The sequence below is a fragment of the Gadus morhua genome, chromosome 11 (genome assembly GCF_902167405.1).
Source record: "Gadus morhua chromosome 11, gadMor3.0, whole genome shotgun sequence".
In the NCBI taxonomy this organism is placed as follows: domain Eukaryota; kingdom Metazoa; phylum Chordata; class Actinopteri; order Gadiformes; family Gadidae; genus Gadus; species Gadus morhua.
The window spans coordinates 10681736-10708349 of NC_044058.1; the positions used below are offsets into that span (position 1 = coordinate 10681736).

At 47.2% G+C, this 26614-nt stretch overlaps 1 protein-coding gene across 5 annotated transcripts in view; it reads left to right on the forward strand.

Annotated features, from left to right (window-relative positions):
- Nucleotides 1–26407, forward strand: part of satb1b (SATB homeobox 1b) — a 68070-nt gene extending 41663 nt beyond the window's left edge. For 4 of the 5 annotated variants that reach the window (XM_030370291.1, XM_030370289.1, XM_030370293.1 and 1 more), the window contains 5 exons: nucleotides 2365–2436; nucleotides 3045–3200; nucleotides 21580–21801; nucleotides 22249–22287; nucleotides 23720–26407. In XM_030370291.1, coding sequence (XP_030226151.1) covers nucleotides 2365–2436; nucleotides 3045–3200; nucleotides 21580–21801; nucleotides 22249–22287; nucleotides 23720–24526 — 1296 coding nt within the window. In that variant the 3' untranslated portion in view covers nucleotides 24527–26407. The remainder of the gene's footprint in view (nucleotides 1–2364; nucleotides 2437–3044; nucleotides 3201–21579; nucleotides 21802–22248; nucleotides 22288–23719) is intronic. The other variant, XM_030370292.1, reaches the window with a different exon arrangement.
- The last annotated feature ends 207 nt before the right edge of the window (nucleotides 26408–26614 follow it).

Here is a 26614-nt window from a genome sequence, read left to right on the forward strand (position 1 = left end):
CAAGGTGAGCAATGTACTGGTGGGTTTGAGGGATCGACGTCTCCCCTCGACGCACCGGGTTCAGGTGGAGCCTCTGGACGGATGTTCCTCTGTGCCGTCATTCCCTCTCGCGCTCCCCTTTGATCTGAGGACCACACCATGCTCCCTCGCGCAAACGGTGTGTGTCTCGGCCTTTCCTCCACTTCAGGCCATCTGAAGTGCGGTCGTGGGTCTCCATGGCGACGTGTGCAGTAGACAAAGGCCCTCTCTGTTGCCTTACCCGTTCACTAACAGGGGGCTTTTAATTTAGCACAGAGCGGCAGGAAGTGGAAATAAAGGAGAGGGCGGAGGGGGGGCCATGGGACAAGCCCACGCATGTCTCCCCACGACGGCCAGATCCCAGAGCCACCGTTGCGGAACTATGACTGGACGCTTTTATTTTGAAACGATGAGGATGGATAACCAGTAATGCCACATTGTAGTTGATTACTAAGCACCACAATTACTACACAATACAAAAGGAACACAAGATAATAAAGAAGAAACACAAACAAAGATAGACAGAGATAGACAATATTTGGACAAGGTCATGACAAAGTTAGGGTTGATTCATTATATCTTCTTTTTACAATCCACCTGAAGCCAATAACTTTAAACCTTTTTATGGCTAAAGAAAAACTGAAGTTGTTGAAGGTGAGGTCATGGTTTTAGTGGTGTGAAGAGGGTTCATTATTTGAACATGATTTCAAGCACAGAGGGCAACGTTTAAGGTTCCAAAACATTCCTCACTATAGCATCACTAAACAAGAAACTAGCTTTCAACAGAAACTTTTTTTATAGAGACAACTGCACCAGCACACTGTGCAAAGCACAAGTGCACTGTCTCAAGTTTCCTATAGCATATCAAGTACAGCACATGAGTCACGGCATAGTGTGTTATATAAGTCATAAAAAGGAAGGCCTGAACCACTTTAAATGTCAGTGTCATAACATGATCCCCAACGTGTGTGTCCACATATGCACATTCTTGCCTTCCTTTCCACACACTCCCAACGCCATAAAACATGGCTCTATGCATCCATATGCATACATGCAGACAATACCCACGTGCATTCATGGACACACAGACACAGACACACACACACAAACACACGCACCCACACCTACTCATGGCCTCACCCATCTGGCCCGAAGCCAGGCTCCTCTAACGAAGGCTGTGTGTGCGATTTGAATTCGACAACATAAATCCGTCAAGGTGGTAATCGAACACAAGACAGAGATGACGTTTTTATGGGCCTCGTGAATACAAATGTTCAAAAAACTCCAGGACGTGTAGGGCCTGTTCCTCCCACTAGAACCTGTTAGCACCTTCACTGGCCTCAGCGGTGAGCTCCGTCCCGCTACCGCTAGTGCTAGCGCCGCCGCCGCCACTCAGCCACTCCTCGCCATCAAACAGTGGATAAAAACCACAAATAGTGTCCTTCCTGGTGTTTTAACACGAGTTGGGGTAGCGCCTGAAGCGGCCTCTGCAATTAGCATGATCATGATACCGCCAACAGCGACTCCGCCCCCTCACTATCAAAGGGTCGTTAAACAGCGGATCAAACGGCGAAGAATGTTCCCGCCTCGCCGACACCACCGCAGCCACCCAGGAATGCGCCCTGCGAGGGGCTGGTGTGATGTTTGGCGTCTAGACAACTGCTTGACGACGAGCGTGATTATAAGCACAGGTTACGTGACAGGTCTGCAGACATTGATGCTATAAGCGATTCATCGCGGCGTCAGGTGTTCAGAGCGGTTCTCTGGGCCTCACTTGTACCGTCCCCACTTGATGATGTTTATGACTTAGGCGATGATTAGCTGTTGTGCTCTAATGATCTGATAGGAATATGTCTGTCAGGCAAGTTATATCCAGCCAGGACTAGCGCCTCTCGTCTGATGCATTAGACATTTATTCGACATTTCAATTGATGCTACATTTTTTTTGCTGTTTTCTCGATATGAAAGGAATCTTGCATACGGGGTTATGTAGAGAGAACAATGTTGTTTGAGTGTTCGCTATGTGGGTATACCTGCTCATGCATGCCTGTGCGTTGCAGTGTGTGTGTGAGTGTGTGAGACTATGTATGTCTGCCTGTGCTTATGTTCTCAAATATGCTCATGCACACACGTGTGTAGTAGTGTGCTTGTGTCTGTATTAGAGATTGGATTTATTTCGAGGTGTGTGTGTGTGTGTGTGTGTGTGTGTGTGTGTGTGTGTGTGTGTGTGTGTGTGTGTGTGTGTGTGTGTGTGTGTGTGTGTGTGTGTGGTTTTGATCCAAAATGGCCACTCTATTCTCTAACTAACTAACTCTAACTAATGTTGTGTTTCCTCTTACCCATCAGCCCCGGCGGGAGGACTGCAGCAACGTCAGACCTGAGGATTGGAGTCCCAGAATTCCCGTGGGCATCTCCCCTGTGAGCAGTCCTGCATGACCCTTGACCCCCTCCCTTTTCCTTCCCCTTACACCTCCACTCCTCTCTTCTTCCTCCTCTCCTCCTCCTCATCATCATAATTTTCCAAATGTTTCTCACCTCCTCCTCTTCGCATCCCCCTTCCTCCTCTCTTTTATATCTTCCTCTTTCTCTTTTGTCTCTCACTTCCTCCTCTTCCTCATCGTCCTCATGAAGTCTCTTTCCCTTATGATCTACTGACTATTCTTGATGCAATCAGGGTTTTTTGGATTGGAACACAAACTGGTTGAATTGAAGACATTTCCAACACACATTTATGTTTGTTTATTTGGATTAACATTGAGTAATTTAGTGAGTTATTATTGTTAGAATATTGACAGATCTTTTCAATATCAAGGTATTATTATTGAATGATACAATACAAGTTAATAAGTAAAACAATAAAATAATATTAGAAATAGAGCAAAATACTGGAATGAAAATCAGAAACAGGATCAAATGTATTTAAACTGTAAACTGCTGGTTATTATGTACAAGAGATTCCAGTCTGTGTGTTGGTTCCCGGTTTCCCTGGTTCCTTCCTTCGCTCAGTGTATGTCTGTGTTCCCCAGGTGAAGCCTTCCCAGCTGCCCAGCGAGTGGAACGGCAAGACAGAGAGCTGCATCCTGAACATCAGCTCCAGCATCTACGAGGAGATCCAGCAGGAGATGAAGAGGGCCAAGGTGTCTCAGGCCCTGTTCGCCAAGGTGGCTGCCTCCAAGAGCCAGGTACAAACACACACACACACACACACACAAAGACACACACACACACACACACACACACACACACACACACACACACACACACACACACACACACACACACACACACACACACACACACACACACACACACACGCGCGCGCGCGCACAGGCTCGCGCAAAGGCGCACATGCACGTGCGAATGGACACACATGCACACATACACACCCAAATACACGAACAAGCACACATGGAAGACGGACATACACATGCATAAACACACACTTACACACCCAGGCTCACACTGGAGCAGGAAGTAAGTGAGCAGATGGGAGAGCATTGAGAACAGGAAAGGTATCTCTGCTGTTATCCTCCTTGTTTATAATGAAGATCACCTAGACCTCATTAATTCGACATTAATCATTCCGTAATTTAAAACCAAAATCTTAATAGGAAAATAATAACACTCAAAAAGAACAAGAAAAACGTGGTAATTATTCTATTCTGAAATATTAAACGAGTTTCCTATTTTATTCTTCTGTTATTTAATAAGGCCTCCCATCCTTTGATAATACAAACACATAAGACTTTATTAAAACACATAATACCTATTCAAACACATAATACCTTATTGAAACGCATTGTCCCGACAAAGGTTTTATCAAATCGTTAAGACCTCATTCAAACAAAAAGCTTTTGTTCCTGCAATAATAACCACACTGAATGATTGATAAGTAGATTCCTTATCTATAAACACACAAAATAAACGCACACATACACACACACAAACACACGCGCACTAATGACGTCGTCAAACCAGTGTTGAGGCGTTGGCAAATTCAATGGAACCAAGACATATCTAAAGCACCTCATGGTCCAACTACAGTAGGAGTCTGTAGTTGGATCCCCTCTGCCTGTGGGTTTCATTACCCTAATGATGGACCCCCCACGACCGCACAACCAGCGATGTTTCGGTGGTACACCCACGCCTGGGACAATGACACCCATACGCAGATGAGGCGCTCAGCGGTGATCTTAGTTTAACTTTGGCTGTGTGCAGATATAGGTCTGATTGCTTTCAGATAAGCCTTTTTCTAAAGACGTGGCGGTGGAATGCATATTTTATATAGATCACTGATAGCAAGGACACCGTGTGCAGCTCTATCCGGGAACTGTGTGTGAACACGACCACTCTGAAATAAGTGAAACCTTATTCAACAAGCGGTGGAGATTATGAAGAAAGAAAATGTGATTGTACAAAAGGTCGAACAGAATTCATCCTGCGGTGATTAGGAGATCAACCGCAAAACCAAACATAATAAATGTCTCTTAAAACGATTCACGCCTATAATATACAGCCGAAAATACAATAACTGTGTTTGTTCTTACGCACAGCGTTGAGTTATCAACTGCTTTATTCATTATTATTCATCTGCTCACATAATGATAAGGCTAGTGTAATCTCTGTTCCGATATAGCCTATGCAAGGTAACTAATGTGTTGGTTCTTGCTCTCGACACACATTGCAATGCGCGTAGAGTAAAGTTTTCAACTGCGTGATTCATTATTTCATGTTATTTTACGTAATTTACAACATTATAGTTCTATAATTATAAAGACATTGTTGGTATTATTGTTATTACATCCTTACATTGCCCAACTGACTGAAATAAGGTAACCTAGCGAAGCAATGTAGGGCCTATTAAAACGCAGCAGAGTTCCTAACCGCATGATACAGGGAACTTGGTGGACCTGATAGTCTGAGCGATATGAGATTTCATATCCTTGTTTTAAACATGGCATGGGTCATTTCTGGCTGTCATTGACCAATCACTAGGCTAATTCCACCGTCCTAAAGTCCGTTGAGTCTGTTGCGCTGGTCCGAGGACCCTCCCAGGCCTGCCCCTCACGTGGGTGTACCATCCAAGCACTGGTGGTCACACGGTGGCCGCACCCCAGCGCCTTCGCCCCCTCACGGCTGGGTGACGAGGCTAATGACATGCGTTAGCTGTACTGTGGACAAGGGGAGGAGAGCAGGGAGCAGTGTTTCAACACAAAACAAACCTGTTTATATGAATGTGCTCTGAGTGGCTGCCCCTGCCCCCCCCCCCACTGTCATCAGATCCCAGGACATGCTCAAACAATGCGGCTGTGTGTGTGTGTCTGTGTGTGTGTGTGTGCGAGTGTGTGTGTGTGAAAGAGAGAACGAAATGCACAAAAATATACCACCACCGCACAGCGTGCTGTTTAACCCTTTATTAAAAGCAATTAAATGAAAATGCATAGCAAAGCATTATTATTAAAGGTGTCCTTGCACTTGTCTGACAGTTGGAAGAAAATGTTCGCAATCCCCCCCCCCACTCTTGATGAGACAGATAGGGGTGGGGCTGGATCATCAGGGGCGGAACTATACAGAAATATCTGGACTGGCTGTTCTCTCTTTGTGTGTGTGTGTGTGTGTTTTCCTCTTTCTTTTTGTCTCTTTTTCTCTTTTTTTTTTGCTGATTAGGATGATTACAGAGATTGCTTTGTTTGAGCAAATTACAGTTTGATGCACAAACCACTGTTTTTGTTCCCAAGTTCAAAGACTCCTTGAAAGAATGTAGAGAGAGAGAGAGAGAGAGAGAGAGAGAGAGAGAGAGAGAGAGAGAGAGAGAGTGAGAGATGGATAGAGAGAGAGAGAGAGAGAGAGAGAGAGAGAGAGAGAGAGAGAGAGAGAGAGAGAGATGGAGAGAGAGAGAGATGGATAAAGACCAGGGGGAAGACGGAACAAGAGAGACGGATGAGAAAGAGGGAAAGGGAGATAGATAAGCGATAGAGAGAGGAACAGAAAAGAGGGAGTGGAACAAGAGCGATAGAATGATGGAGAGAGAGAGAGAGAGAGAGAGAGAGAGAGGGTGAGAGGGACAGAGGGAGAGAGAGAGAGAGAGAGAGAGAGAGAGAGAGAGAGAGAGAGAGAGAGAGAGAGAGAGAGGAGAGAGAGAGAGGAGAGAGGAGAGGAGAGGAGAGAGGAGAGGGAGAGGGAGAGGGAGAGAGAGAGAGAGAGAGAGAGAGAGAGATGGGAAGTTACCTTATTCACTCGAGAACGCCGCTCTTCCTAAATGATCATTTGTCTGTAAAACGGGCCTCTTCTGCTCCCCCCACCCCCCTCCCCCCTCTCCATTCATGGTGGCGGCGTGTGAGTGTGTGAGTGTGAAACGGCGAGGAGATAAGAAGTGTGCTAATTACGCCTGTGGAAGGAGGCCTGGGAGAGCCCTTATCTCCTGCTCCATCTCCTAATGGTTGCTCCCCGGGCAGCACCACCTCCTCCTCCTCCTCCACCACCACCACCACCACCACCACCACCACCCCCTCCACCACCACCACATCACACTCAACACACACACCCACGCGGTACACACACACACACCCACATACCGGGAACTCTCAACAGGTCTTCCCCTACCAGGGAGCACCAGACACACCCGCACGCTTTCCCCAACGCCATTTTTTTTCTCCTCGACCTGATTCCTCTATTCATTTTTCTGTGGCAAGATGTTCCTTTGAACCTTAGCGCCCCCTCTGAGGTTCACATGGGGGTCACCCCGGCAGTGAGGTCAGGTCCCTCGGTGTCAGCTCTCCGAAGCAGTGTTGGGGAATTCTCTGTGGCATCACCCAGCACAGGCGGATGCCCAAGTTGCCTGTGTATTTATGTGTGTTCGTGTGTGTGTGTGTGTGTGTGGGCGGGCGTGCGTGTGTATCTGTGTGTAATAGAGATAGGAAGTGTGAGAGATGAGGGGCGTGGGGTCGGTTGTGTGTGTTTGTGTGTTGAGTGTATTTGTGTATTGGAACATTGCCTTGTTCGCCCCGGTCGAGAGACAGATAATAGAGAGAGAGGGGGAGGAGGGGAGGGGGGAGACGTGGAGGAGGGGGGGGTGGGGCGGAGGAGCAGGAGAGGGAGAAGATGGGATGGGCTTCGAGGGGGGTGGTCTCCACCCTGGAGAGACTAGCAGTAAGCAGAGGTGTGTGTGTGTGTGTGTGTGTGTGTGTGTGTGTGTGTGTGTGTGTGTGTGTGTGTGTGTGTGTGTGTGTGTGTGTGTGTGTGTGTGTGTGTGTGTGTGTGTGAGATGGGGGTTTGATTGTTGGCATCCTGCCACCCTATGGCCTCTCAGGACTCGTAACCACGGCAATTCTCTGCCAACCCATAACTGGCCTCTGTCTCTCTCTCTCTTCCTCTCACTCTATCGCACTCGCTCTCTCTCTCTCTCTCTCTCTCTCTCTCTCTCTCTCTCTCTCTCTCTCTCTCTCTCTCTCTCTCTCTCTCTCTCTCTCTCTCTCTCTCTCTCTCTCTCTCTCTCTCTCATGCTATTGCACTTTATCTCTCTGTCCTGTCTCCCTCCCTCTCTCCTGTGTGCACCCCCCTTTCTCTCTCACGCTCTCTCCCTATCTCTCTCTCCTGCTCTCTTCCTCTTTCTAATGTTCCCCCTTCCATCTCTATCTCCCTCTCTAGCCCCCCTCCCTGTCTATGGTCTGCTCTCTCTCTCTCTCTCTCTCTCTCTCTCTCTCTCTCTCTCTCTCTCTCTCTCTCTCTCTCTCTCTCTCTCTCTCTCTCTCTCTCTCTCCCTTCCCCACCACCCATGTTTACTGTCACATATTGAGATAGGGACAGAGCTGTGAATCTTGGCAATAAAGTGCTACTTTATCAGATTCATTAATTTACTCCCAGACTGGACCTGTATTTGTGTATTTCAATTGGTACTCTGTGCACTATACTTTCGATGTATTTTGTAGTGCATCAAATAGCAGTTTTGTATAATATATAACCTTTTTACAAGCTTGGTCATAATTCTGAATTATTTGCTGTCTGATTTAAGTTGAAAGAGCGCTCCAAGAAGGCACTTATCTATCTATTTAGCTGCAGGACACATCCGACTTGGATAAAATAAGTGCTTTCAGTTGGTCTCTGTCCAGAACCGACTTAGCTGCAAGCAGCTAGCATAAGACAGTGGCCAGTTGGATTTTAGTAGCAAGATTGCTCATGGCTAGGCTAAGGTTGAATGTTAACTGCCCACTTGATTTTGAGCTTACAGAGTAGCAAGATAGCTAGTGGCTGGGATTAGGTCAACATCAATGTTTTCGTGTCAACTGCCCACTGGATATTTAGCTTTCAGAGACGAGAAATATAGCTAGTGGTTGATGTTTATTCAATTTATCCTGTGAAACTGCCAGAGGTGCTTTCTGTGTTTTGCTAGCCAGCTAGCAAGGGCAAGCTAATGTTTTATCCCGGTGATGGGAGATCTCATCTGTAGGTCCACTGGAATAGTAGCTAGGGTGCTATACTGCATGCTGGTATATTATCACTGAGTTAGGTGACTATCTGTGTGCGGCTTGCCGTCTCACAAGGGCTGATGTTTTATCCTGGCGCAGAGGGGTTAGTCGACAGTCTGGCGGTGGGTTGTTTTGGGGGCGCAGGGCAACAGCCAGGGGAGGGGGGCGTCCGCTATGACCCGAACACACGAAGACACGTCTGCGAGGAACCCTGAGCCTTCCTGAGAGAGAGATCCAGCGACGTATGACATCAGAGCCCCTGCTGTCGCCAAACACGCTCTCCGGGAGCCAGGGCGCGCGTAAATACATAGCAGCCATCAAAACCCCCCCTCCGTCTCCCTCACCTCTGCCTGCTCGCTCGCCCTCCCCCTTGTGGAAGAGGCTACGCTAATTAGCTTGGCTCTAATGAGACAGAATGGCACTGATCTGGTCCGCCGCTGCACCACCGGGGGCAGGCCAGGGAGGGGTGTAGGGGGGCGGGGGGGCCGGGGCGGAGGTGAGTGGATGGGTGGGTGGCTGGGTGGGGAAAGTGGCTGGTGCAGTAGGGAGGTGAAGGGGAGGGGAGAGGAGGAGGAGTGGGAGGGAGGAGGAGGAGGAGGTGGGCAGGGAGATGGGAGGTGGGGGAGGTGGGGATGCCATCTGTCAGCCTGCGCCCGCTTGGCACGGCACTCCCTTTGGGGGGAGGCGGGGGGAGGTACACCCTGAACGCCTGACTGGGGAGGTGGAGGATGGAGCGGGAGGCGGGAGGGGAGGGGTGTGTGTGTGTGTGTGTGTGTGTGTGTGTGTGTGTGTGGGGGCAGTGAAGATCAGGTATTAATACAGTGACAGGTCCTGCTCCTCGTCTGTCAAATAAAACATTATTAAGGTACGGACCCTCGAGCCCGTGGTCCTCTCTCCTCCCGCTCTAACACTCTCTTTCAAGGGAACCACTGGTACCCAATGCAGCATCATCTCCATGGCGATCGCTCGCTTGACAGACAGCTGGGCTGATGGACGATAGACGAGATACCAGAGCACTTCTGCTGTTAGGTGCTTGGATGTCTTTCAGAGGAGTCCCTTGGTTGTCCAGCCCCCCCCCCACCGACTCCTCCTCTTCTTCCCCTTCATCCTCCTCCTCCTCCTGCAGGAATAGTAGATACAAGTGACAGGGCATGAGAGAGGAGTTGTGCTGTTGTACAAGCAATACCAGATAATAATGAGATGTCTTGCGAGTGGCCCCCATGCCAGGGATCTCTGACCAGGCAGGGTAGGCAGGTTTGGGTTATTTATGGGTTCGATTGGGAGGGCTATGCTGTGATTCTGATCTGACTGTGTGTGTCTGTGTCTGTGTTTGGCTTTCCTGGGTTTTCCTCCTTGTTTGTTTGTGAGCTCCTCTCTCTCTTTACATCTCCCTCCCTCCCCTCCCTCCCTCGCTCCCTCTCTCAATCTCTCTCTCCATCGCCCTCTCTCCCTTTCAGCCTCTCACTCTTTCCCCCACTCTTTTTCTATCTCTCCCCTCTCTCCCTCGCTCTCTGTCCCCCGCCCCTCCAACGAGACAGATCGGAGCCAGCTTGTTACTTCCCCCAGGGACATGGAAGGGGCCCCACCACTGTTTATTAATTGATTTATTTATTTATCTGCTGTGCCTGCCTGGTTATTAGGTTGCCATGGGAAACGGGCTAGGCCACATCCTCTGTATTATTAAAGACACAATTTTCTTGAACCGGGAACCCAGATGTCTGAATAATTAATTTAGCGTATGAATTATCTTGCAAACAGAAGCGAGCCCTGCCCTCCCAGTCTGAAATGAGCCTTCCCCTTATTGTTTAATGGACAGTGGAATCCCCACTATCTCTCTCTCGATCTATCTCTCTCCCTTTCTCGCTCTCTCTCTCTCTCTGTCCCTCTATCTGTCTCTCGGTTTCTCCCTCTATCATTCTCCCTCTCTGTGGCTCAATTTCTCTCTCCCCCTCTCTCTCTCTCTCTCTCTCTCTCTCTCTCTCTCTCTCTCTCTCTCTCTCTCTCTCTCTCTCTCTCTCTCTCTCTCTCTCTCTCTCTCCTCTCTCTTTCTCTCTCTCTCACTCTCTCTTTCTCCTGTCTCAGCAAACCTTCCTCCTCCGTCTGGCTGGAGGGAGATTGGAGCTCTCCTCCTTTCTCCCTCCTCTCCTCCCTCCTCTCCCTCTCTCTCTCTCTCTCTCTCTCTCTCTCTCTCTCTCTCTCTCTCTCTCTCTCTCTCTCTCTCTCTCTCTCTCTCTCTCTCTCTCTGGTGCCTTACGCCCTCTTACCCCAGCTGTCTCCACCCTCCTCCACGACCACCAGCCCATCACCCACCCACCAATCCACCTCCTGCTGTCTCTTCAACACCACTAATCTGTCCTCCCTTGCTCGGTTGGGTGTTGTCAATAATGCAACACTCTATGCTGTATGCTACCTACGATATAGGCTACCGCCTAGCGTTGAGGCGCGACTCCAGGCTTGGCCGTTAGCACAGCGACGGACCATTCCCCATCATTGTCTTAATAGCTCTTTGTCCATTCACTAAGTCATGTCCATCTGTTCATCTGCTGATGATATAAGGTCTATATGCTAACTAGCCTTTATCTGGGCAGCTCTTTACCAGCGCTCTCTCCCTCTTGGTAGCTAGCATTCGTCTGGTGACATTGGGTGATTCTCTCGTGTTTTGCTACACCTCAACGCTATCCAGCACACATTGAAACCGGCTCACGTTTTTTCCAGACGTGGACGTGGAGATGCTATCTCGCTAGCGTCTGGTCTCTCCCCCGCTAGACCCAACAGGGCTCGTCCTGACGCCCATTCTGGCTAATCTGATCAGGCAGGCAAATACGGCGGGAAAAGGGCTTTAATGATCCCCCTAATTACCTCAAGTCAATACCAACTGTATTATTAGACTGAGGGAAAATATTCCATTAGGGTGCCCCCCGTGGGACTCCCCCCTCCCCCTCCCCTCCCCCCCCCCCCCCCCCCCCCTCCTCCGCCTCCTCCCCCTCTCCCTCCCCCTCCTCACCCCCTGTGCGTGTGCTGATGTCCCGCGCGCCGCGGCCCCCCACGCTTGTAATTAATTTTATTTACACACGCAGGAATGCACAAGGTCGCACCTGCAGCCCGCAGCCTCGCGCCGCGGCCGCCTAATAAGATCTGTCATAATTACCCCGCTGCACGCTTCTGACACACGCAGCCAGATAGTTCAATTTAACTACAGACACCGGCGCGGGCAGATGCACCATGCACGAGTGCGTGCGCAGGGGAGTGTGTGTGTGTGTGTGTGTGTGTGTGTGTGTGTGTGTGTGTGTGTGTGTGTGTGTGTGTGTGTGTGTGTGTGTGTGTGTGTGTGTGTGTGTGTGTGTGTGTGTGTGTGTGTGTGTGTGCGTGACAACCCATGTGTATGGGTTTTGGTGCCTGTGGGTCTGTGTATAATATTAGGACCTGGTGATTTGTAAGTGTTCCTCCTGATGCTTGTGGTACCTGTGTATACTTGCCTCTTTCTGTCTCCTCTCACCACTCCCCTCCCTCCCTCGTCACCTCTCTTTCTGATGTGTCTTACTCTCTCCCTATCTGCTAACGCATTACCTCTTGTGTCTGCCTCTCTCTCTGTCTCACACTCTTTATGTCACACAGTTTATATATCTCTGACTCCCTTCCTCTCTCTCCTTCTCTCTCTCCCTCTCCCTCTCTCTCTCTCTCTCTCTCTCTCTCTCTCTCTCTCTCTCTCTCTTACTCGCTCTCTTCCTCTCTCTCTCTCTCTCTCTCTCTCTCTCTCTCTCTCTCTCTCTCTCTCTCTCTCTCTCTCTCTCTCTCTCTCTCTCTCTCTCTCTCTCTCTCTCTCTCTCTCTGTCTCACTCCCTCTCTCTTTCTCTCTCTCTCTTTCTCTCTCTCTCTCTCTCTCTCTCTCTCTCTCTCTCTCTCTCTCTCTCTCTCTCTCTCTCTCTCTCTCTCTCTCTCTCTCTCTCTCTCTCTCACACACACACTTCACTTCCAGATATTATAGCACAATATCTCTCTCCATGTATCACACTGTATTTCTCTCTCTCATGGTTCAACCTTTACTCTGAAGACGATTTTGGAATGTAGTATTGTATTCTCAGTCTGCAGGATGTTACAGTAAACATATTGGCGATTTGCATTTCAGCCACTATAAGTCCAGAATGAATAGGACATGTGAGAAGTTACAAAGAACAGAAAATGCATAAATGAATACAAAATATGGCCATTAGAATATGGGAAGACGTATAGATGGTTGGAGCTGGATAGATAAAGTAACTGTTATAAAATGTTTCAATCAATTCATCAATCAGCCAAGCTATGAAACACAGAGTGCTTTTCCAATCCGCCTTATTTTTTGTCAACAAATCAGTCAAAATTCTTCCGGGGGAAAGTTAAAACGCTTTTATTCGTATCGAAGTAAACTCCAAGTCCAATTAAGCACGCTTATTTAGCTGACACAGACAATTTAGCGCTTCTCCGTTATTTCAATGCCTAACTCGATAAGATCAGTCTTGATTTATCGTCTTAATTGAGCTCTGATATTAGCAATTAAAGCTCCACTTTGAATTAAAACTCAATCAGTCGTTTGTAATTGATGGAATCAGATGCTGGCGTAGGTTGCCGTTGTCTGCGTCCCCGTCCCCCCCCCCCCCCCCTCCCATCTCTTAACTTTGTTCGCTGATGTGTTTGTGATCCTTGGTGACTTCTCAGCCTATCAGCAACAGCTGCGGCGGACTGAAAACATTTCAACGGAAGAATGGGGGGGAGAGGGGCGTACATGCACCGCGAGATTGGTGTGGAAACGTTGCATTTAAACATGCAGTGAGCCCAGTGAGCACATCCCTGCAGCTGTGTTTATTAGGCGGAGACACGGTACATGTGATGAAATGCGTTAGTTGAGTTCAACTGCATATAGACTTTAAATGATGGCCAATATCCCCGCTCTGTTTACTAGGAAGCAATCAATGCAGTCGTGCATTGGTGTATTTGAAGTAGCTTAGTTTGATCGTCAAGTGGTTGGGTTGATTAGGATCACTCCAGACTAAAAGGTTATGGGTTCTAACCTCCACTGTCTGGGATCTTTGTTTTGGCAAACTTGGGGCAAGATGCCTAACCCCTACCTGCATTTCAGTATGACACACCTAAAATAATTAGCTTTAAGTCAAAAACTCAATGACTTAATAGTAATTATTATGGGGAAAAAACGACGTATACTCACATTATAACATTTAACTTTCTACCTGCAACAATGATTTAACACGGTTTTAGCGAGGCTTGTGGTTATTTCTCTCTCTCTGCTGCTACCATCACGTGCCTGGCGCCCTTTAGCAAGGTAGTACAGTGATCCTAGGTTGGGGCTGCGGTTGTTTGCGAACAGGAAGTGTGCAGTGCGGCGATTTGAAAATAAGAGTCTCAGAACAACAGAGCCAGCAGCGGCCCACAGATGTGTAATGGGCCATTCTGTTATTTATTTCCAGTCGTCCGCGCAGCGCTCCATCTGCGCCTATTATATCGCTCGAAAAAATTCCACACGCACATTTTTTTTTTACGAGCTCGGTAGCAGCGACATGCTCTGGCAAACAAAACTGGTCGGTATTGTTTTGGAGCGGGTCCATTTCCTGCCCGTCATGCTTTCACAATGTCTGTCGTGTCAGCTGTCAGTCTGTTATTGTGGCGGCTCTCGCACTCTTATTGTGAAAAGGTCATGACCTCGAGTGGTTGGGGAGAATTCACACAGTGGGTAGAGTGAGGCGGAATGGCTGTTCTTTTTATAGAGGAATGGTCATGTATGGAGTGAGAGATGTTGATATATGAGAGAGAGAGAGAGAGAGAGAGAGAAAGAAAGAGAGAGAGAGAGAGAGAGAGAGAGATTCATATATATATATATATATATATATATATATATATATATATATATATATATATATATAACTTATGAGAGAAGGAGAGGCATAAAGAAAATACCCATCTGTTTTGATACAATGGCCACTTATGGATTCTCAGGGCGCCGCCCGCCCGCGCATTCTGTGGATTGGACTCAGATGGCGAGGTTATTAACAGCGATGTAGCGGCGAATAAAAGGTTGCAAAACCATAAATTCCGGTCTGTGATCACCATATGGTGAACGGCGTCTAATATAAAGGAGAGGGAAAATAAACATGTGAAATGCTTTGGTAAGGCGTTAATTCCTCCTATAATTTCTCCCTCTAAAGGTTTTGCGTGCGCGAGTCAGGGGGAGCTGCTGTGATCCTATAGACGGGAGGGTTGGTGTAAACACCTTCTGAGGGTCTCCACTGATCTGCACAGCGCTGTGTAAACACTTTAGCGTTGCAGTCACTGTGTAGGCATGGAGCACACTCTTATCCAAAGCGGCTGACGGGGAATTCTGGGAGAGAGGTGAGGGGCGGTCGAAGAGGACCACCTTAGGACGCCCAGATCGGGGCTCCTGCCCAGGGTCGTTGGTGCCGGATGTGGAACACTATTCCTGCCTCACGCCCCCACGCTGCTCCCCCCGCAGAGCCATAACTCCTCACCCTCTGCTCGTACAGGTCTGTGCTCAGGGGGTCATTGGTTCGAATCCCCTGAGCGGGTGAGTGGGTATCAAGTGGTGAAATGAGATACAAACACTGCAGTTCCAGTACCCTTGAGCCATGCGTTCAAACCCTCAACTCCCCACAGTTGAGGGTTGGAAACTCCCACACACAGCAATACTGTTATGCTGCTGTTGCGCTGCGGTTATAATGTAAAGGACGAATTCATTCCTTTGCCGAAGCGGTTTTCTGGGTTGGCTCTGTTTGCGTGTTCTGGATTGTCACTGGGGGAACGGGCACGTGTGTGTCGGTGTGTTTGTGGAGGAACGGGTTTGTGTGCAGGGTGTTATCGTCTAGTTCCATCGTAGACCTGTCTGCCGGCGAGTTGGTCCCCAGCCAAGATCAGGAAGACAAAGGGACAACACTGAACCGTCGTCTCTCTTCTTTCCCCTCTCTCCAGCTCTCTATCCCCCTCTCTCGCTCGGTCCCTCCATTGCTCTCTCTTTCTCTCGCCGTATCTCCCCATCTCTCCATATGTCTCTCACTCTCCCCCTGTAGGCTACCTCTCTTTTCGACCTCTCTCTATCTCTTGCCCATCACTCTCTCTCTTTGTGTTGTTCGTTGTCTCTCTCTCTCTCTCTCTCTCTCTCTCTCTCTCTCTCTCTCTCTCTCTCTCTCTCTCTCCCTCTCCCTCTCTCTCCCCTTCTCTCTCTGTCTCTCCATCCTCTGGTGCGTGAGGATGTCTATACCATGAAAGGTCTAGAAACAGCCTTTATTTTTTTTTCTTCATTTGAACAATGATTGAAAGAGGAAAACACTGGCCAGTCAGGGTTCAGTTCAGAGTTACGTGAGCGAACCCTTTCTCTTAAAGGGCAGGGACTTCCTTCACTTATCAGTGTTAAATCCTACTGCTCTACATGCCTGTGAAAGATAATTGTCTCTCAATGTCTTTCAGATGTCATTATAACTGACAATAGCCAGTCGTCACCAATGCCACACCCATATTTCAGCTTATTTTTTACTGGGCCAATCACACACCCACAGCAATTGATTGTGTTTTGGTTGAGGAGCACATTGGATAATTACCACAGCTGGCACACAAACTTTAGGTTTGCCCCTGAGAGATTGTATTTATCGTATGAATTCATTGATTGACATGGTCCTGTAGTTTCTAATTTCCAATTTAGTAACTGAGCAGATGGTTTTTATCCAAAGCGACTTAGAGTGCACTGTTAGATACATATCGTTGTGGAGCAGGTCGGGGTTATGGGCATCTGGGTCAATGATACCTACAGGTATCCAATCCCAAGTCCTATGTGGACTTGGGAACCTTTGGGACGGAACAGATGAGAGGCCTGAACCACTAGAGAGACCGGCTGAGGTCAGGAGCAGCTGTGAGGTGAGACCGGCTGAGGTCAGGAGCAGCTGAGAGGTGAGACCGGCTGAGGTCAGGAGCAGCAGTGAGGTGAGACCGGCTGAGGTCAGGAGCAGCTGAGAGGTGAGACCGGCTGAGGTCAGAGCAGCTGAGAGGAGAGACCGGCTGGGACCGATAAGGAGTAAAGTAGATTAGGAAGGTGTTCCCCCCCTGTTCCGCCAACCTCTGTCTGGCTAATAGGACCATGTGTTTCCACTCTCTCTCTCTCTCTTTCTCTCTCTCTCTCTCTCTCTCTCTCGCTCTCTCGCTCTCTCTCGCTCTCTCTCGCTCACTGGTTTATTAATGCAGTTAGGTCTGTTTGGGTGGAGCGGGCTGGGGGAGGGAGTGGTGGAGCGAGGGGAGGATGAATACTGTGCTGTTCTCATGACAGAGCAGGCCTATGCTCTCATTGGCAGCTTGTGACTGTTACACACACACCCACACACATGCATCCACATACGCCGCAAACCGCGCTGCATTGCTGTCTGGCTTTGGAGCATGAATTCACCCATTGTTTTGAAAACATTTGTATCGGAACGATTGGTTGCTATTTATACGAGCGTCGGACAATAGGAGAGAGAGTTGCCCTAACGAAGAGTTGGTTACACTTTTATTTTAAACTTTGACCCACCAAACCCCAACCCCCAGAGACCAGCGCTGGTAAAACCTGTTTACCACCAATCTCCTGTGTTTGGAAAGGAAATGATAACACTGCAGTGAAAAAGGTAGAGAATTATTGTGCCGTATTGGCTCAGTTGTGTGCCAACTTAGCATGCTAATCCTGCGGCTCTCGGTAGTTAATGCTATGATGAACCAGTTTCAAACATCTGTCATTTCAATTAAAAGGTACCTGGCTTTGCCGCGTTGCCGTTCCAGGGTAAAACCAGCTGGTCGGCGAGGGAGAAGTGGGCGGTGTGCGCTAGTTAGCTAGCAAGTTTGATTACAACAGGCGCTGCTAATCGACGACATTAAAGCATGGATGCATAGGCTAGGCTACATAGTGCCGCCATGCTAACAGGTTTGATCACGCATCATAGATACCACACCTATCTAAATTTAAAACCACAAATGGTTTTAAATTTGACATGGTATACTAGATTTGAGATTATCAATGTTTTATTTGTATTATTAATTGTATTATTTAATTTATATAATAAGGCTGTTACTTTTGGAAAATACATAGTCCTAAATAATGCATGGATTATAAAAATTATATTTGTACTGATTGTCAGTTGATGTATTTGGCTTAGTTCATAATAATAAATGAATCAATGATGCAATCAATTTAAACTGTTGGTAACCATTGGTTGAGAATGCTACTCAGTCCTCGATTTCACTCCCAGTAAAATATATGAGTATGAGTTATCCTCAAGCAATTTAGTTTGAGTCACTTGCAACTACACTGTGGCCAATATACTTGTGGAATGTAACTATCAAAATTATTGTATTTCACTGAAAGACCACATTTTTGTTTGATAATCACATCAGTGAATGTGAAATTGGTTTATTAGGTCCATCACAAGACACGCAGCAACCTGGCATAAACAAGATTTATTCATATCCGGCCCTCTTCAAATTCCAAGCGAACAGACACAGGGTTGACTTGAAGGGCACTACATTGTGTTTGCGTCTGTGTTTTTTTAAGCATATTACTGTACTATACTGCAGTGCAGTAGCCCAGCTGGAGAAGGAGTTTATAGATCTAATAAAGATTGTAAGATGCTTCTCAGCCATAGCGGGGACCGCAGAAAATGTCCTCAAATACACTATTATCTGAAATGTGTGCGAGGGTGTGTAAGCAAAGCTTCCAGAATAAAGGTGCACATAGGTTGATCTTAAACATGTTTTAGATTGGTGGGGTCAAATCTTGGAAAAACTATTGTATTGTTTGAACCGTAACCTCAATGAAAGTGAAAAAACAACAAAAAAGCAGACAATATGAATTCACATGAGATATATTACTTTTATCTATTTGCTTTACTGAGGCCCGAGCTGAATTATTCTCTTTTTCACTCTCTCTCTTTGACATTAGTGTGGAAGCAATATTGGTACACGATAATAATCAAATATATCTAAGTAAATAATAATTGTATTCATCCCTGTTTATAAGCGGAACATGACTCACAAGTGTTTTTATATTCATTAACGTAAATCAAAAGGGTTAAAACAGAAATTGATATTGTCATCTGTTTGACTAATTAATCGTAACATATTTACTCATCTTTTATTTTAGTTTGGCTGTTTAGCTTGACGCCTCTTCAGTTACTCTCTCTTCTGGTCAAACGTGAAAGTCCTGTTTGACCGGGGAAAAGAGTAATTGAAAGAAGTGTCCTAATTGGTCATTATTTCGACTTCATTGTGAGCTGTTATCTGATTGGCTGGCAGGGCACTGACTGTAATCCCACTAGTTTAAGGAGTGTTTGAGTTGGATTTCACGATCGCCATGCATGGCTGCTCCTTCTACTTCCTCTGTGTGTGTGTGTGTGTGTGTGTGTGTGTGTGTGTGTGTGTGTGTGTGTGTGTGTGTGTGTGTGTGTGTGTGTGTGTGTGTGTTTGGTGTTCGGCGTGTTTGTGACCGTGTCGGTGGGCAAGCATGTACATTAATGTGTTTGTTTTGTGTATGATTGCCCAAGCATGTGTGTGTGTGTGTGTGTGTGTATGTGTTTGTGTGGTGTGTGTGTGTGTGTGTGTGTGTGTGTGTGTGTGTGTGTGTGTGTGTGTGTGTGTGTGTGTGTGTGTGTGTGTGTGTGTGTGTGGGTGTGGAGAATCAGCTGGAGCCACAGACAGCCTGAATACAGAGCAGCGTCCAAATCCCCCAGCATGCAAATTAAAAACGCAACAATAAATGAGTGGAAGAGAAACAAGGTGGACATGCACACTTTACAACCCCCTCTAACCCCTCCCCCCTCTTCTCTCCTCTCTCTCATCCCTCTCTCTCTAGCACCCCCTCCCTCTCTAACACCCCCTCCCACGCTTTCTCTCCCCCCCTTTAACACCCCTCTCTCTCTGTCACTCTCTCTCCTCTCTCTCCCCTCTCTCACTTGCACCACCTATCTCTCTCCCACTCTCTCTCTTTCCCTCACTCTCTTTCGCTCTCTCTCTTTCTCTCTCTCTCTCTCACTTCTAACTCCTCCTAAAAAACCTAACTGCGGTACTTGTGTGTGTGTGTGTGTGTGTGTGTGTGTGTGTGTGTGTGTGTGTGTGTGCGTGCGCGCGTGTGTGTGTGTGTGTGTGTGTGTGTGCATGTGTGTGTGTGTGTGTGTAATCCTGAGGACCTGGAGGTGCTGCCGCTCACTGGCCAGCAGATTACAGCACTATTCTGGCACCGTGCCAACCCACACACGCACACACACACACACACACACACACACACACACACACACACACACACACACACACACACACACACACACACACACACACACACACACACACACACACACACACTCACATAACACATTGTAATATGCTAGCACACACTTTGTTCGTGTTACACTTCACATGCTGGTCTTTCATACGTTCACACACGTTCTCTATACTTGCTGGCGGTTTGTTTAATAACGTTGTAGTCGCTCGTCCAACTTGAGTTCAGCTAACACTCCGCTTTCTCACCCAGACATTCAGAGGACTTTAACAAGCCTAATGTGGTTGCTATAGCGACTGCACCTGTATAGAACCGCTTGTAACTGAAAACTAACCTTTAACTTTTAACTTAGGGAGGTGAACCAACTGCATTATGTCACATTATATGCACTCCTGCACACACACGCACGTACGCACGCACGCACGCACGCACGCACGCACGCACGCACGCACGCACGCACGCACGCACGCACGCACGCACGCACGCACACACACACACACACACACACACACACACACACACACACACAAACACAGACACACACACACAAAGTCATAGCTCATCTGCTCACTGTTATAAACTAGTAAGGAGCTGTGTTTTACATTGTAATTTGTGGTTTATCTATTATTATTTTAGGAAATTCAGACAAAATTGTATTAATAATTGAATGACAATAAATATTAATAATAACTTAATAATAATTGTTACTAATGTTGTCAATAAATATATGAACTAATTCAAGATCTTGATGAGGCATCACACTGCAGTGTGATTGTTATGTTTATAACCCATACATAAATATATATATATTGAATTTAAGATGTAGTAATATATGCTTGCATTTCTACAAATTTGCCGTCTGCCATATACATTATTATGAGAATGAAAAAAAAATCATATTTTACATTGGATACATAGCCATGGTACATTAACAAATATACTTTGATTAGGCATCCATGATCAATTTTTTTGGAACAATTAGATATTTGCCCAGAATTGTGTCGAACCAAGATTTGTGTTGGTGTTTGTGTGTGTGTGTGTGTGTGTGTGTGTGTGTGAGTGTGTGTGTGTGTGTGTGTGTGTGTGTGTGTGTGTGTGTGTGTGTGTGTGTGTGTGTGTGTGTGTGTGTGTGTGTGTGTGTGTGTGTGCCTGTGTTGTTAGCTTTCTTTATCAGGGCAACTTTGTTCCAAATTAGTTTGTCACTTAATTAATTTGTAAAATATATAAAATGACAACCGACCACAGCTTTGCCCTCTAAAAATACATTCCAGGTGGTAGCGGTTATCAAACTCTGTTTTTCTGACTGCTTGGTTCATTATTATCTGAATGTTTTTATATTTTTTATTATTTCTCACACAAAGCCATGATCCCTGACCTCCACTTAATTCCATGGGAATTAAGTGAATAACTATATTAAGGCTGTCTGGTTGTCATGCAGTGTTCAGTAATACATTAGCAATAACCTAATTTAAAACGTTGAAATATCCATTTTGTTTGTCTTTTCCTTATTTTTCTCTCTCTATCTTTTTATTTATTTATTAAGGTGTCAATCCTTCCCCATCAACTCTTCATGTTTCCCTCCTGCTCTGAGAAAGTTCTCAAGAAAACATAATCTAAATCATCCTTAAAGACTAAACACGTGATCCCTGCGGATGTCACCATGAACAGCCTTTGTGTGTGACGCCTCTTGGTGATAAACCCGGCCTTAAGACACGGCATGGCCTGCCCACACTCTCCACACCAGGGCAAGAGTAACCCCCTCGCTCTCTTCCCCCCCCTCTCCCCGTCGATGTCTCTCGCCCTCAGGGCTGGCTGTGCGAGCTGCTGCGCTGGAAGGAGGAGCCGTCCCCGGAGAACCGCACGCTGTGGGAGAACCTGTCCATGATCCGCCGCTTCCTCAGCCTGGCGCAGGGGGAGCGCGACGCCATCTACGAGCAGGAGAGCACTGCCGGCCAGCAGCAGCAGCAGCAGCAGCACCACGCCGAGAGACCCCCGCACATGATCCACGTGTCCACCGACCCCCTGCAGGTGAGACCTACCCCCCCCACCGGGACCGCTTTGAGAACCGGCCTCTTGTATACAGCTTAGTCTCATGGGGGGCTAAGCACCTCTTTACCAACAACTTTACACTCACAGCCACTACAGACAGGACTGACAGTATGACGATGACTACAAGGACAGGGCATGGGTTCACATGGGGATGATGGTTTTAGTGGGGCTGAAGGCAGTCAAGCCTGCGAAACCATACACAACTTAGGGTTTGTTAGTGCGGTTGGGCAAGGCAGATCTCCATCTCCATCTCCATTTATAGGTAAACAGAATTGAGCTGGGTTGGATCAGGGATTGTAAATTAAAATAAATAGGCATACGCATACACACACACACAAGCATGTTAAATGTTGTCCCGAACACACTCACATGCACATACACACGTGCACAGATACCAGATACCAACTGTGCTGTATTTGCCCACAGACCGCTACTCTGATGTTCATGTCCACAGACCCGCATCAGGTGAGAATGAAAAGCAACTCTTACAAAGAAAAACACACCCACACACAGAAGCAGACACACACACACACACACACACACACACACACACACACACACACACACACACACACACACACACACACACACACACACACACACACACACACACACACACACACACACACACACACACACGCATACTACTTCTTAAATATAAAGTTCTAAAGTAATATTAGGCAATTTATTTCCCTAACATAACATTTATTTTTCCAACATGTTGGTTTGAATCTATTTCCGCTTAGAGGATTCTAATAAGCAAATCGTATCCACCAATCTTAAATCACCATCCATTAGTCTCGATAATTACAGAAGGTCATGGAGAGAAAGAGAAAGAGAAAGGGCCGTGGTTGGAGGCTGTTATGGAGGAACAGTGTTGAACTCCTCCACCAAGGTGAACACTGTATGGGGAAAAGAGACGCATGAGGTCACGCTCCGTGGGTGGCAACATGTTTTAAAAGGGTGACGCACACTTGGAGTCGTTATCTAGTTATGAGTCTTGTGCACACAGGCTGCTGTTTAAAAAAACACTCAATCCAAAATCAACAAACACATTTGGAATGTTTCGTGGGAATTCTGTAACGGAGGGTGCAGTTTTGTCTCCCGTCGATGTTGATGCCACTGCTTGAGGTCAGCCATTTGTCTCAAGTTTTTACTTGTGTGAATGAAAACCCGTCAATTGAACAGACATGAGTGTCATTCAGCACCGGGGGGGTCAAAGCGTGCAGTTGGGGCAGCGGGAGATGTCAGGAGTCAGGGCTAGGGGGTCCGGTGTTGACTCAGGCACGGGGGCGCCCAACGCCAGCCACAGGGCTCTCGGCGCGCTGCCAATCTGCCGCGCCATCGCAGCAGGAACTGCACCCGTTTTACCGCCGGCTGAGTTTAAATAGAGGGCGTGAGTCTGTGTGTGTGTGTTAATGTGCAATCAAGAGTGAATGCACATTGAAGTGTAGGGCTGCATTTGTGTGTCTGTGTGTGTGTGTGTGTAAATGTGCAGTCAAGAGTAAATTCACATCAAAGTTGTAGGCCTCCGTGTATCTGTGTGTGTGTGTGTGTGTGTGTGTGTGTGTGTGTGTGTGTGTGTGTGTGTGTCTGTGTGTTTGTGTGTGTGTGTGGTTCACAATGAACGACAAACCCTGCGTTATCTGCAGAGCTGATTACATTCAGCGGCACATTTACATGGAAACACGGTGCCACTCGGTGGCTCTGTGTTCCCACAGAACCCAAATTGATTTGAATGAAAAGAATTATTGAAGGAAGCGATAACACTGATAACACCCACCTGTCTTCTTGTCCTCCCCCCTCCTCCAACCGTTTGTCTCTCTCTCCCCATCCCTCTCTCTCTTTGTTCCCATCCCTCTCCCCCCCCCCCCCCCCCCCTCCCGCCCTCGCACAGACCCAGCCGCCCCAGTCCCAGCAGAACCACCAGAACCATCAGTCCTCCCTCTCCCTCCAGCATCCCTCCCAGCCCCTGCTGTCCCAGCAGCCCTTGCAGCAGCACCACCACCAACACCACCACCATCCCCACCACCACCACCACCAGCAGCAGCAGCATCAGCATCCGCTGCAGCAGCAGCAGCAGCACCAACCGGCCGCCGCCGGGCCCCGCCTGCCCCCCCGCCACCCCTCCACCGCCTCCCCCGCCGAGACGGGCGAGGAGGGCGGCGGCGGCGGGGTGGAGGCGGGCCACCGCGCCGGCGCCATCAAGCTGCGCACGGGGGGCAAGATCTCCCTGGAGGCGCTGGGCATCCTGCAGAGCTTCATCCAGGACGTGGGGCTCTACCCCGACGAGGAGGCCATCCACACGCTGTCGGCCCAGCTGGACCTGCCCAAGCTCACCATCATCAAGTTCTTCCAGAACCAGCGCTTCTACGTCAACCACCCGGCCAAGACGCCCAAGGAGCCCAACAACAACAACAACAACAACAACAACAACAATGGCGGCGGCGGCGGCGGCGGCGGCAACGCCATCGCCGGGGGCAACGCCAGCAGCAGCGGGGGCAGCAGCCGCAGCAGCGGGAGCAGCCCGGCGCTGGAGGAGGATCTGTCGGACTTCCGGGAGGCGGGAGGAGCCCTGCTGAAGGAGATGGAGGAGGATGGCACGCAGACCGGCAACACCATCTTCTCTATCAAGATGGAGGAGCAGCTGGGCCGCGCCGCCGACGTCCCGGCCGAGTCAGGACACCCGGAGGTCAAGGAGTAGCGGGGTGCCGGTGGGGGGGGGGGGGGGGGTGCCGGGACTATGGACTGGGCACGAGCGCCCCGCGGACTGGTTCTGTAGGAAGGTGAATGCTTTGGCTGGCGTTCCTCACACTCACACACACACACACACACACTCATAAACACACACACACACATGAGCACACACTGCGATGGTCGAGTTTTATTAAATACAGCTTGTGGACTTGAGATGAGATTGTACACCTGACAGGCGACATGTTACACAGACACACACACACGCTCACACACACGCACACACACACACACACACACACACACACACACACACACACACACGCACACACACACACACACACACACACACACACACACACCCATTCCAGACTCAGTAATACGCCGAGTATTGCTTTTTGGATTTTGTAAACTTGTATTATTCACTGTATAGACTGATGCATCATTTAAGTAATCTGCACAAAAAATTATTCCAAGTATGTTGCCGTGGATATTTGCTGACTGCACTTGATGTCTGTTTAATTTTACACTGAATTCATTAGTTTTTTGTTTTATTTTTGTTTTTTGGAACTACTGATTATATTTAGTAATAATAATGAAAAAAAGAATCCCCTGGAGTTTGCTAGAACTTTGATAGATGTTTTACGTAAGTGATGTTCAAGTGTTTTTTTAAACTAGCGTTTCAATCATGGACCAAGTGGTTGACAATGCCTTAATCACAAGGTGCAGCGTCGAAAACCTGCTGGCAAATTAGCGAATTGAAAAAGATAAACAACTAAAAAGTGATTGAACTTTAAACCCTCAGGCAAACCTGGCCAGGTGAGTCCTGAGAGCAGCTCAGTCGCAGAACAATATTATTTGTTAGGGAAGAAATATAAATATATATATAGACATATATTGTAACTGTAAAAAAAATACAGTTTTAAAGAAACTATGCCAACTAATGCCTTGTAGTATATGGCACTGCCGATGTTCGGATTATTTTGCGAAAAACCTTTGTCACTGTAACTTTCTGCATCGCCAGTTAGAAATGTGAAATAAAAAAACGTTTTTTGTTCACCTTCATTATTTATTTAACGTTCATGCAGTGTTGCTGATGTAATTACTTTTTTTTCAGACTTGTTACGTTACACAACGCTTTTTAAAGATGTTTTAATTTCACCAATATTTTCTTTTCTATTTATAAGTGTGATTTTTAAATGGGCAGTAAAAACAAAGTGTCTTAACGTTTTAAGTGGAGAAAATGTGCTTTAAAGGTTGCCTATGAAAACAGTGCTGTATGTCGAGCAACTCATGCTACACGCTTCACAATTAATGTTGTATGCAATTTTTACTATCATGCAAATAAGCTTAGGTAAGCGACTAACCTATAGGACACCATAGAGAGAAAAAAACATATGCAATCTGTGTGAAAAATCGATGTCTGCGATGTGTCTTCCTTTTTGGTTAACAATCTGATTTAAAATCTATTCCTGTATAAATATTCTGTATAAAATGTGTTTTCTTTTTTTCTTTTCTTTTTTATGAGTTTAAGAACACCAGTTATTTTGTTACGACAGTTTTTTAAGTGTTCCCGGACTCATTTATGCAGGAGCACTCAAACTACGAGTGGTGATTTGATTGTTAATTACACAATTTAAAAATGTTTGTATTGTACCACAGAAAATCTTTGGCATTAACTGAACCACAGTCTTTCAGACAGGAAGCAGGCGTTCACCTTTCTGGAAGAAGAGAAAATACAAAATGGACGCCCCGTTGTTTTGCAAAGTAATGCTGAGAGAGCGAGGTTCAATCCAGTAACGGAGTCATTGAATTGCAATCACTGGACACACCTGTATTTGTAATAACTGTAAATACCACATCTAATAAATCATTAATTGTTTATTGTAAACACTTGTGGAAGTTTGTAATAAGCGTTTGCTCTTGATGAAGAAAGCTTCGATTTGACAGCTTTCTGACTGACGTCAACATTCAGAGATCCCAATTAAGCCCTGTCTCCCTATGCCGCCGTGTGTGTGTGTGTGTGTGTGTGTGTGTGTGTGTGTGTGTGTGTGTGTGTGTGTGTGTGTGTGTGTGTGTGTGTGTGTGTGTGTGTGTG